We start from the raw sequence: 12,577 nt of genomic DNA on the forward strand, positions 1-12,577 counted from the left end.
ATCTTTAAGGCCTTTAATAGTCTGAGACCAGAACATCTTAAGGTTCACCTCTTCCTCCATCAGCTTGCTTGGGTTGAGCTACAGAAGCCCTGTGGGTAGTGCCTGCCACTGAGATATGGCAGGTGTCAGCAAGAGATAGGGCGGGCCTTCTCAAATGCAGCCAAGGTTGCCGAATGCTTTCGACCCAAAAGTTTGTATGTTCACTGCACTGATGGCTTTCTATCATGCAGCCAAAACTTGGTGTGTTTTTTTTAAAAAGGAAAACTTTTCTGCTAATTTATTATGGACTGCAGAATTATTTCCAATCCTTCTAGTACTGTGATTGTTTGTTATTTATTTGTTATTTTGTTATCTATTGATTGATTTTAAACTCTTATCATTACAAGTCACTTGCAAACATTTTCCAACATAAAATTATAAACTCCATAATCCTGCACCAAATTCAGTTTGCAAGGGTACATTTCTTGATGGCTGCTCTCTTTTTATATAGCTCTATAAACATTCTATAACTCCTTTCTTCTAAAGATATAAACACTCCAAGCATGAGTATTGTTGGAATATTATTTGTAATTTGCTTTAGCAGCCATAAAGCAGGATTAGTTTGAATAGCACCTAGTTTACTAGGATATATGCCATATAAAATGGCGATTGCAGTTGTTAGTAGATACCCCCACGCTTCAAAGGTATTTTATGACAGCAATGGCCAAAGGAATGCCCTGAAAGGGAGGCGGGGAGCCAAGGCCACAAGCCAGATGTAAATGTGAAGTGTGGCACTTGGAAGCAAATCGGAACCTGCAGGCTTAAAGTAACACGTTGACTTGTATACAATGCGCAGATGCAAAAGTGGTTTTCGGCTCAGTATTTAAGACGGAGATTTTCCAGAAGGGGGGCCGGCTGCACTCAGAAGCTTTTTGCTAGCAATGAATAAATCTTTGTTGGAAATCTTGATACTAGTGCGTGGTGAAAATTGCCTAACCACGAAAACGAACGACAGGGAGAATCCCTGACCTCTAACGGTATCTTCCAGAACAACTTTAAGGCCTTATTGGGTGAGAATTTTGTGAATGCAGATGAGCTGTTATATAGCCAAAGAATCAGAAAGGAAAATAAAATAAATCTAATTTATTTAATTTAATAAGTTAATTAATCAGATGTTTATCCTGGCTTTTAGACACAATGACTCACAAGGAAGCATTAACACATTGCATTAAAATATTCAATTGATCACACACAAAAACAAATGATAAAAAGCTTCAGATTTAAAGCAGCAAACTAAAACTCATTGAAAGAGCAAAGTTTTTACAGCTCTCTTGAATGAGGCCACGAACTCACCCACAAATATGGTTTTAGAGTGCTTGCCTTGTGGTCGGTTTTTGTTTAATTAGTGTCTCACTAATGATTGCACGGTGAGCATAAAAACTGTTTTCAAGCACTCGTGAGCAAAGGCTTGTTTGGGTGCAGTATACATTTCAGCCACGAGGTAGCATTGTGTTTTTTTTGTCCGTGCAGACTGAATGGCAGGCTGAAGTCCAATATGCTTTTGTTTTTGAGGTAGCATCCACTAGTGCTCTATCTGCGGTGTGTGTGTGTTTCTGATCCAAATGGAAGCAAGTTCATCAGAATCAATCTTGAGAGGTGTCAAATGCAATATTTTGTGTCCTCAAAATAGTGGGCAGGTTAGTTCCAGGTGCCAGTTGTTGAGTTATTAACTTTGCATATCCGACCAGGTGTGTGTAAAAAGAAGAGATCGCGTGATAGATGCTTCCCAAGGACTTACGCATTTTTGAGAGCTAGGGGGAGCTGGTGTGAGATTTACGGTAGGTGAAGACAGGCGATATCAGCCTACCAAGTAGCAAGGAGATCCCCTCACCCTACTTCCTTCCTTTCCTGTGTGTTTGTTATTTTGGCTCCAAAAGATCCAACCAGGGAGGTTTATTTCTCATTGAAACGAATGGAAGTCAGAGCTTATTGCTCCCTGAAGGCCCCCTAGTGGAGCACGATCCAGCTTGTAAAAATTCCTAGTCTAGATTTGAATTGGACTTGCTGGTTGCGTATGCATCCGGTATTTTCAAAAAAAAAACATTTAAACTCATCCCGGAAGCTGGAAACAGTCCGTGCCTCTATACAAAGTGGGTCTATACACAACACAACCTGTCCGTACCCTGCGTGGCGTGATGGACACGTAAGGGCGGTGAAGTCTCTCATTTTCCCTCCCGCCCAGTTTTTAATCTTGTGGAGACACTCTAGGCTACTTGCTAAATCTCTATGATTCGGGGAGGTGTTTGCTTCGTGCGTTAAGAGGGCCTCTCTAGCGTGCTTGCCTTGCTTCTTTGCTTTCTTCCGGGGTGGGTGGGAGGTGATTGTGATGATGGCGGACGGGGAAGGGAGGTTGGAGCCGGAGCCTTGCGCTCCTCATCTGGAGGCAGACGCTGAGGCTGCTGGGGAGAGTGAGCTGGAATGCGGGATACCCCTGGACGCCAACGGCTACGTGCTGTACAGGTATTGGCTGCGCAGCCCCTCCCGAGGAGCGCTTGGCTACTCAAGGGGGGAGTGCCGCGGTGCTGCTGCTCCGCCTGGGGTAGCCACGCCCCTCTTTCCGGAGACCCGCCGCTAATCTATCCCAGGAACTCGAGGAGGGGCTGCTGCTGGTTGCTGGGCATAGAGGGAGAGGGTACCCTACCTGTGACCAGAGGCACACTTTACAAACAAACAAACTTCAGCATGGCTCAGGAATGAGCCTCGGCAGGGAATGTGAATTATACGCCGGGTACAGATCCCTCTACGGATGCACATTTACAGCGGCACTTAACTTAAAAAAAAAAAAAAAAAGCAAGCAAAGAAGCCCAAGTGTCTAGAAGTAACACTCTCCTTGGAGAAGCCCTTCTCCTTGGTTCCTGATGTCTGGCAATCCGTAGTGGTGATGGAAATGCATTTTGCACCTATGCAGGGAGATGTTAATTTACTCTTGCTTTATATATTTAAGAGTTGAAATAGTGGCATTGAAGACCTATGTGGGGGCTGAATCCTAAGCCCTGAACATTACAGGTGCAAACAGATTTGGGTAGGATAGTGTTTTATAGTTGCTTCTCTCACAAACACAAAGTAGTTGTATATAGATTTAATTAAGTTTATTCAGAAACCAAGTCCATTTTCTCTTCCCCCTTTTACTTTTTGGCTCCACCACTCTCTCTTTACAGGTTCCCCACTGGGACAAACTTCTAAACTTACACTACTACAAATATTTATATACTGCTCTTCAACCAAAGTTCTCAAAGCGGTTTACATAGAAAAATAAATACATAAATAAGGAGGTATAAATAAAAACAAAACATAAAAGATACTGGATGGAATGTACAACAGATTGGTGCAAGCCAGGCCAGCATATTTTCTCTTCCAACATGTACAGAGCTTGTCTTGACTTGTCTCCTTAGCTAAGCAGGGTCTGCTCTGATTGCATATGAATGGGAGACTAGAAGTGTGAGCACTGTAAGATATTCCCCTCGGGGGTGGAGCTACACTGGGAAGAGCAAAAGGATCCAAGTTCCCTCCCTGGCAGCATCTCCAAGATAGGACAAGATTTTTTTTATTGAACCAACAAACTACCAAAGCGTACAGTATGTTGCCAAAGCACAATTATATACAAAGTGGTTGTTTGTACATGATATATCTACAAAGATTTACACACAAGGATTTGGAAACCCACAAGGTTATGAAGTATATGCAGGTAGTACTGTAACTTGGGGGTGGGGGATTTCAAGGCACATCAGGTAATGGGGGGGGGGTTACATCCGACATCCATTTCCACAATTTGTCCCATTGCTGTTTAGAAGAGATACTCTTGTCTTTTTGCACATAACCATACAAACTTTTCCAGAAGAGATTTACTGTCTCATGTGCGTGAACCTCTTGGTCGCATCTTCCCTCCCTGTTCCTATGCATGAGCATTGCATAAATGACATACACGTTTACTAACCTGATTACGAGAACGTTCAAATTCCCTTGTATGAGGGCACCCGTTCTGTCCCGTTTCCTTGAAGGTTTCTTTCTGGGACCTCAAAAGGAGGTTCTATCGCTCAAACCCGAGGTTAGTTCTTCCCAAGTCTGTTTTTCCAAATCAGGCCACTCTAACAGCTTGCTTACTCCCTGCCACACTCTTTTGCTCCTGCCTGCAGCCTTGGAGAAGCCTCTGCCAGTCTGTGCAGACAATACTGAGCTAGATAGACCAATGGTCTGACTCAGTATATGGCAGCTTCCTATGTTCCTATGTGTATCATTAATTTTTCTTCCCCCTCACCTCCATGTTCACGTATATGTACTGTCTTGCTTTACAGGAACACCAATGCTACTTGTACCAGTACTGTTGACACTTCTCTGTTCTGGTGTGCTGTCATTATATCAATTTGAGGCAATTCCCCTGCAATAAATAATACAACACTAGCCACAGCTTCTGTACAGTCTAATAAGGAAGTGTGGTGTAGTGGTTGGAGTGCTGGACTAGGATCGGGGAGACCCGAGTTCAAATCCCCATTCAGTCATGATACTTGTTGGGTGACTGGGCCAGTCACTTCTCTCTCAGCCTAATCTACTTCACAGGGTTATTGTGAGGAGACACCTAAGCATGTAGTACACCGCTCTGGGCTCCTTGGAGGAAGAACAGGATATAAAAATGTAAAGTTAAAAAAAAAATAAAAATAAAATTACCAGTCTGCCCACTCCTGCTTGTCACAGGATAGCTTGAGTGGGTCTTACAGTTATTTCTGAAGCATGTAAGGAAGCAGTGTCAAAAGAACAAATTGTTATTTGCTCCTAGGAATGTGTGTTTGCTCTCAGGATGGCTAACTGATGTGCATCCTCTTTATCTGCCTCAAATATGCAGTTATATAAATTGTAGGTACAACAGATACAAAGCTGCAGGGACAGTCCCAAGTATTCTCCCCCCCCCCCAATGGGTTAGTGATATCATGTTTTGTTTGATAATTCAGTGTTTTAAAAGCACCTATTCTTGTTATATCCTCACATGCAATGGGATTTCTTTGCTACACTGAAATCTATAATCACTGGCATATATAATCACTTTGGGGTGGCATCATGAACAATAGAATAAGCACATCAAGTGTAAATTTCCGGATTATACACCAGCCTTGTGATTTTGTCATGATGTTCTTGTTCTTGTGTTGGATAAAGTGAAATTCTTTAGGGTCAGTCACATGTACAACCACCAAATTTCTCTGCAGTCAACCTTCAGTTGCTCATGCCTGCAGTTATGTGGAGATAGTTCTGCATGAACTCAATTTACATGATTATAAAGCCTGACAGAATTACAACCATTCCCCATGATCATGAGCATTTTTTGGCCTCTCTGCAAGAACTGCTGAAATACTGAGTAGTCTTATGCTTGTGGTTTATGTGTGACTCTCTTAATGCAATTGCAGATATAAGTAAGCCTATACAGAGGAAACTAAGCAGTGCTGCCACATATGTCAACCTGTCCTTGGTCTCTTGACAACATTTCTGAACTTTTATATGCCTTTTTGAGGTGTCCTAATAGCTCATATTCTTAATTGTTAAATTTGTATTTTTACAGGGACAGGAAGGAGTGGGCTGATGTTGAGCCAGTTCCTCAAGATGATGGGCCAAATCCAGTTGTTCAGATCATATACAGTGAAAAATGTAAGCTTTGGGTTGTTTAAATAACTAGTGGAATGCTGACCTATTAGTGAGAATGTATATGAAAATGTGGCCAGAAAAATAGCTGTGGTTGAGCACCATCAACTTCTATTCCCATCTGATTTTTGCCCTACCTTAAATTCCTTTAGCCCCTACTTCCTCTCGCACGCTCTCTCCCTCCTGGGACCTTTGCTTCTGTTTCCCTAGGTTCTGCACTGTCACTCAGCTGCTTTTTCAGACAATAGATGTGCTAGTTATTACTCATGTCTGTATTCCCACATTTATTCTAGATCAGGCCTGTACAACATAAGGCCTAGGGCAGATCTGGCCCTCGGATCTTTTTGCTGGCTCGCAGGTAGGAATATCCTGCAGCAACAGTGGTAGTCATGAGGAGCTCTCGGCCTGTCCTGCTGATGAGCAGCAGTGACTTAATGAAGGTGGCTGCTTGAGACCAGCCACCTCTTGCCCTGGGTTAGAGCTCACTGAAACAAGTTATCCTCCCTCTTTCCCCTTGCTTTGTCCCCTCACTTTCATTAACATTTTAAATAAATTTTAATGTAGTAATGAATGTGGTGAAAATTGGCCCTGAAGTAATGGTTGTTGATGTCACAAAGGCAGTGATGGAACCCTAAAGCACAGGAAAGCAGTTTATTTGTATTTTATAGGAAGAAGTGGAATTTAGGGGTAGGGGAGGAGTCTCTCCTGAGCGAATGGTTGCACATCCCCTAAACATAATAAACATAGTCCCTTACTGTTTCCTCCCTCTCATCTTTCAAATGGTATTTTCTGACCTGTGATGACAAAGCAGTTCAGGAGGAGTGGATAGACAAGACTGACTTGTAGAAGTGTGGGTGTTACAATGCATGATATTGGCATACTTGTAATTAGCATGTTTTGTCTCAACTGTTGAAACTGAAATGTTAAGATAACATTTGCTGTGTAACAAGTATGTGATAGTTTTGGAAGCTTTGGTTTGAAAAGGAGAACATTTACCTCTGTTTAGTTTTCAAGAATCAAAGGAATCTCATCACTTTGGACATGTCTTCCACCAACCCCATGGGCTGCTTCTCTCAAATTTCCTGAAATCTGGTGGAATCCTTGAGCTGAAGAGATAGTGTCTGTATGCTGTTGTTGCAAGATAGCTAGTTGTCCAGGAGGACATACAAGGCTTGATCTATATGTGCAATCAAATGAGATAGTAGAATGCATAGGTGATAGTGGACTATACCACTTCTGGCTGCAGGGAGGTGGGGTGCCATTTTTGAATTCCAACCAACCTCTTGAATTTTTAAAGCATCTAGCACATCAGAGAGCTTTTAACCTAACTCATTTCGTGCTGTGCTGTTTTTTCTGTTTGCAGAGGTTTTTTTAACATGGGGAAGCATCCAAAATATTTCTCCTTGAAGTCTGAAGTAAAATAAATTCTGCCACAGGACACTACCGTCTAACCCTGCTACATATGTAGATCAGGCCTAAGGTTAGGGTAGGAAAGGGACTTGTCACTTATTGTTCAGAATCATTGATAGATTTTTTTTTTTTTTAAAGCAGGAATTCTTCAGTATTTCTGCCTTTGTAGAGGTGGAGCAGGCATACAAAGACAAATAAGATGATTCAGGACATGAAAGAGATCATTAAGTTAGAACTGTAGTTACTCTTAGCAGTAAAGTAGGGCTGAAGAGTAATAGTTCTGCCTGCTTATTAGAACTTAATAATACTTAAACACCTTATACCATAGATGAAAGGTTTCGCGCATTTGAACCATAAGTCCGAGATATTAAACTTAGGTGCTGACAGATCAACAGCGTTAATGCTCCTGTATCAGCAAGCAGAAACTAATCAGGCAGAACACAGATAGGAACAGCAGAACATTATTTCTCTTATGAATTCCATTCCAGGTGCTTTCACAGTTTATCTATCTATCTACCTAATTCTCTGAGGCGTATCCCTGTCTAATCCTGTGTGTGGCTGCTCTCGCGGGAGTTTGTGAGCAGAAGCACCATGATGATTGGGCAGTGGAGAGTCCATATGCAGATAGGGAGGAAGAGCCTGTGATTGTTAAGGACAGTTGAATGCAACTTTTACTGGTTGGATGTTCTTGGATGGGTAGATAGATAGATAGATAAAAGGATAGTGGGCAGGGGTCTGTGAAGAGAGGGGTCTTGAGGGAGGAAAGATCCCCTTCAGGAGAAGGAGGCTGCCGTTGTGTGAATTAGATGAGGAAACAAGATGAGCAAGATCTGTTAACTCAGAAAGAGAGAGAAGGAGAGAAAGAAAGAAAGGAGGGGGAGAGCGAGTGGAGGAAAGAGAAAGAAGGGAGGGGAAGAGAGAAGGAAGGAAGGGCGAGAGACCAGGTGTCCTGAGAGGAACAAGTGGCCATGGGAATGAGTGGCTATTGGCAGCAAGGAAGGGCCCAGTCAACCACAGCTGCTATTTGGGGCTACCGAGGCCATTAGTGGAGGGAGGCAGGCAGGCAGGCAAGGGACAGGCCCAGACCTGTCAGTGGCCTGAGGGGAATGAGCAGCCATTGCAGTGGTGGCAGCAAGGAAGGATCCGATCAGCTGCTGCTGCTTCTGTGGGGAGGAGCGGGGCTCGGATGAGGGTGGGGAGGTCTCTGGGGATAGCCAATAGGCGCCAGCAATGCTGCAGCCATGACCAAGAGGGGTGAGGGGGATGGAGTAAGGGTATGGAAGAGTGACCAAGAGGGGTGAGGGGGATGGAAGCAACGGGATGGAGTAGTAGTAGTGTGGTTGAGGTGAGGGTGGAGAGATCTCTGAGGTGAGAGGAGCTGTGGCAGTAGGTGAGGGGAGCAATCAAGTACTAGTACACAGATGCTCTGCACAGGTTAAGCTAGTTATTATTAATATATTTATTTATATTTATTTTATTTACATATTTTTATACCGCCCAAAACTTATGTCTCTTTAGCCAGCACTTTCAGTGAACTTAGTGCTTTACAGAGTAATATATGTAAAAAGGTTGGGTCGCTGCTCCTAAGAGTTTACAATCTAAATTTTGGCTGTAGGAAGACATAGAGGATTGGAGGGAAAGATAACTAGACAAGTTGTTCTAGTAAGAACTAATCAGCCTACTTTCCTTTCACTGTCTCTACATCTGGACTAAATTTGGTGTAAATCGAGGTCTACAAGTTAGATCGTTTGTGCCTCAAATGTTCATGTGTCCGCCATCTTGGTTCAGGGTGGATGTCATCATTACAAACTGCACCTTTGAGGTGTCCCTGTGTGTCACTCACTACAACTGTATCTAATTTGGTTCAAATCACAGTCCACAAGTTAGCCCACTTGCTCCTCAAACGTTAACACATCCGCCATCTTGGATCGGGGTTAGTGACATTATCATAAACTACGCCATTGAGGTGTCCCTACAACTGTACCCAATTTGGTTCATTTTGGTCCAGGTGTTGTGAAGTTGATGGCGGGGCACACGGATACACACACAGAATGCCGGGTGATCTCATAAGCCTACTGAAAAGTAGGCTAAAAAAGGAGTGGGGGAGTGAGCTGTGGAGAACTTTAAAACTAAGAATAAGGAGTTTGTGCTAGATGGGAAGCCAGGTGGGAACTTGAGAGCCGTTACTGGATCTGAGCAACTGGAGAGGTGAATGACTGTGATTTGGCATAATGCAAACTTCTCTATCCAGTTAAAGATGTATACGATTACTTCCGAGCTGTCCTGCAACATGATGAAAGGAGTGAAAGAGCTTTGAAGCTAACGGGAGACGCCATTGAGCTTAATGCTGCAAACTACACAGTGTGGTATGTAGTGATGCTGGGTGGCATTTAAAAAATATTTATCATTTTAGAAATTTTGAAATTGTTCTTCAGAATATGTGAGCAATATTGGAAGCTTGACTGTTTATGAGCAGTATTAGAAACTATTATGAGACTATGCTATTACCTTCTTGGTGCAATAGTAATATTTGGAAGCTTTCTGTATGAACAGCTTTGTAAGTAATACCTTAGCTAGCTCTAAAAGGGGGTGAACAAAACATGCTTAAAATGTTGTTTCTATAGGGCCTACTACAAAAAATGAATATGTTGCTCATATTGTATAACTTCATGTTGCTCATACAAGACTTGACACTTATTATATATGGTGTGGTAACATTTGGGTTGGATTACTGTAATGTGCTCTGTGTGGCCTGTCTTTGAAATGTGCCTGAAAACTAGCTGGTTGAAAATGAAATTGCAAGGTTCTACAGGGACCATATAACAACCATCTTCAAAGAGCTGATAACTGCCAGTTTGTCTCTGGGCCCAATTTGAAGTGCTGATGATGTCCTCTGAAGCGCTAAATGACCTTGATCCAGGCCATATAAAGGAGCACTTCTTCCCCTGTCTTCCCCATCTTGTCAAAAGGTTTACTAAGATCCTGCTGTCTGTGCCCTCATGTGGAGGCATGGGCAATGGTGGGTAAGACCTCTATTTCTGGAGCTACTTCTCCAGGGAGGCCTACCCAGAAGACTCCCCACCAGTGTTCCCTCTAACAGGGATTCCCAGATGTTGTTCACTACAACTCCCAGCATCCCCAGCTGCAATGGCCTTTGGCTGGGGATTATGGGAGTTGTAGTCAACAACATCTGGGAATTCCTGTTAGAGGAAACACTGCTCCCCACCAACCTTCAGAAGACCTGTGAATACCTTATTTTGGAAGGTTAGTGCTGGTGACTTTAAAATCTACATTGCTTGAGTTGGCTGTAATACTGTATTTATTGGGGTTGCATGTTGTATGGAGAGGAGAGCTGGTCTTGTGGTAGCAAGCATGACTTGTCCCCTTAGCTAAGCAGGGTCCGCCCTGGTTGCATATGAAAAGGAGATTAGAAGTGTGAGCACTGGAAGATATTCCCCTCGGGGATGGAGCTGCCCCCTCAGGGGATGGAGCTGTTCTGGGAAGAGCAGAAGGTTCCAAGTTCCCTCCCTGGCTTCTCCAAGGTAGGGCTGAGAGAGATTCCTGCCTGCAGCCTTGGAGAAGCCGCTGCCAGTCTGTGAAGACAATACTGAGCTAGATAGACCAACGGTCTGACTCAGTATATGGCAGTTTCCTATGTTCCTATTGTCTCTTATTGTAATGTTGATTGTGGATTGTTAGTAGGCTTGTGCTTTGGCTGCGCTGAATCCGAATAACGTGCACCTTCACGCAGGTGCCACATAGAGGCGGCCCCTTGCAGTGTGGCCATTTATCCATAATACTGTGTGTTTCTGTTGTGTGTGGAGTCCTTTACAGGAAGCCGAGCACTGTACTGCCCCAGCAAGAGCCAGGACAGTGTGTAGGCAGTGATGGGAAGGGTAGCCCCTCCAACCACTTTCCGTAAGTACTCAATGGGGAAAGTATTTGTCAGGACTGCACTACGCACCTCATGCCCTCCTAGTCATCTCTGAGCAGGATGGGACTTGGCTTCCCATAAATGAGCCCCCCGCCAGAAGGACACAGAACAGCACAGAGATGGCTGCACTGCAAGTGGACACCTCCACATGACATCAGTGTTAAGGTGCACATTTTATGTTTTTTATTTTTACATTTATGTTCTGCTCCTCCAAGGAGCCCAGAGCAGAATACGTGGTCATGTTCCCCAGAGTCACCCAGTGAGTGTCATGGCTGAACAGGGATTTGAACTCAGATCTTTGCTTTGAGAGCCCAATAGGGCAAGTAAATCAGGATACACATTTTTCACTAAATATATTTTCTCCTGAAAATGCTGCCTACAGATTTCTCAAATTGAATATTTTAAATATAGAGCTGTAAAGGGCTCTATCTAATGTATCACCAAACACATAGCTAATCATCTTTTTGAATAAAGGTTTTTTACCTTAACAGTGGGGGTGCTGATGAACAACACTGAACATCAACAGAATCGAAGCACATAGATCTTCTTAAAGATTTCTTTCTTTTTGCTTTTTTTTCTCATGCTTGCTCATTAGACTGTTTGCAGGTTAATTCACTTTTCAAAACAGGCGGGATATGTAAGGCAGGCAGCTCTTATCTGTTGCTATAGTTGTCCTCTGAATCCATGGTGTAGGACTAGGTCTTGGATTTTAGGTATGGAATAATTGTGTTTTAATGTTTCTGTTTGGCAGAGCTGATTTTCTAGGAAAAGCCTTCCAACCAATCAGAATTATTGTGGTAGTCTTAAATTTCGCTTGACTGATTTAAAGTATTGGCAGCACTAAGATTTATTCTGTACAAGTGCAAGAAAGAGGGAGAAAGTACCCAAGTTCAGTACTTCTCTTTCTTATTGTGTGGTAGGCATTTCCGTAGGATTCTTCTTCAGTCCTTGAAGAAAGACTTACAAGAGGAACTCAGTTACATTACAGCTATCATTGAAGATCAGCCAAAGAATTATCAAGTCTGGTAAGTCTGACTTCTTTTGATAACTTGTGAAGATTTCTCTTGTAAGGAAATACCTACTTGTTTACTTCTCTGGAGGAGAAAACGTGCTTGCCCACACATACTCGTGTTAGTCATTTATGACCTAAAAGTGGGGAGGGGAGACTTCTGTAAGACTTCCCTGCTGGGTTGCTTGGACAATATGTACAAATAGCAAGTGGTTATTTCATGCTTACCTTTTCCATGCTTCAGTCACTCTGACTGGGAGTATGGCAGGATAGTAAGTTATCTTGACTGTACATCCTCGATGTCTTTCAACTTTCCATTCATATCTAGTAAGCTTGACCAAGGATTGCTGGCTTCCAAGACAGCTGAAATATTGCTTGCCAAAGTACTGGTCTAGAGTCCTCTGCCTCAAACTGGTAACTGAATAGATTCTCAAAATCCTATGTATTTCCTAGTCTTCACAGGAGGCACAAAATCCTGTTCTCAGGTCTTCTGGGATGTGCTAAATGATGCATGCTCATTTCAACACGGCAGTGTTAATAAAAGCTGAATCCATGTGGAC

The 12,577-nt window shown here is 43.1% G+C and overlaps 1 protein-coding gene across 2 annotated transcripts in view; it reads left to right on the forward strand.

Moving 5' to 3' along the window:
• FNTA (farnesyltransferase, CAAX box, alpha) overlaps positions 1–12,577 on the forward strand; it is a 42,229-nt gene that overhangs the window by 7,452 nt on the left and 22,200 nt on the right. Inside the window, exons 1-4 of one of the 2 annotated variants that reach the window (XM_053294455.1) lie at positions 2,246–2,499; positions 5,585–5,670; positions 9,326–9,440; positions 11,929–12,033. In XM_053294455.1, the coding sequence (XP_053150430.1) occupies positions 2,366–2,499; positions 5,585–5,670; positions 9,326–9,440; positions 11,929–12,033 (440 nt within the window). In that variant the 5' untranslated portion in view covers positions 2,246–2,365. Of the gene's footprint in view, positions 1–2,245; positions 2,500–5,584; positions 5,671–9,325; positions 9,441–11,928; positions 12,034–12,577 lie in introns of those variants that run through there. The other variant, XM_053294456.1, reaches the window with a different exon arrangement.

The sequence above is a fragment of the Hemicordylus capensis genome, chromosome 2 (assembly GCF_027244095.1).
Source record: "Hemicordylus capensis ecotype Gifberg chromosome 2, rHemCap1.1.pri, whole genome shotgun sequence".
Lineage (NCBI taxonomy): Eukaryota > Metazoa > Chordata > Lepidosauria > Squamata > Cordylidae > Hemicordylus > Hemicordylus capensis.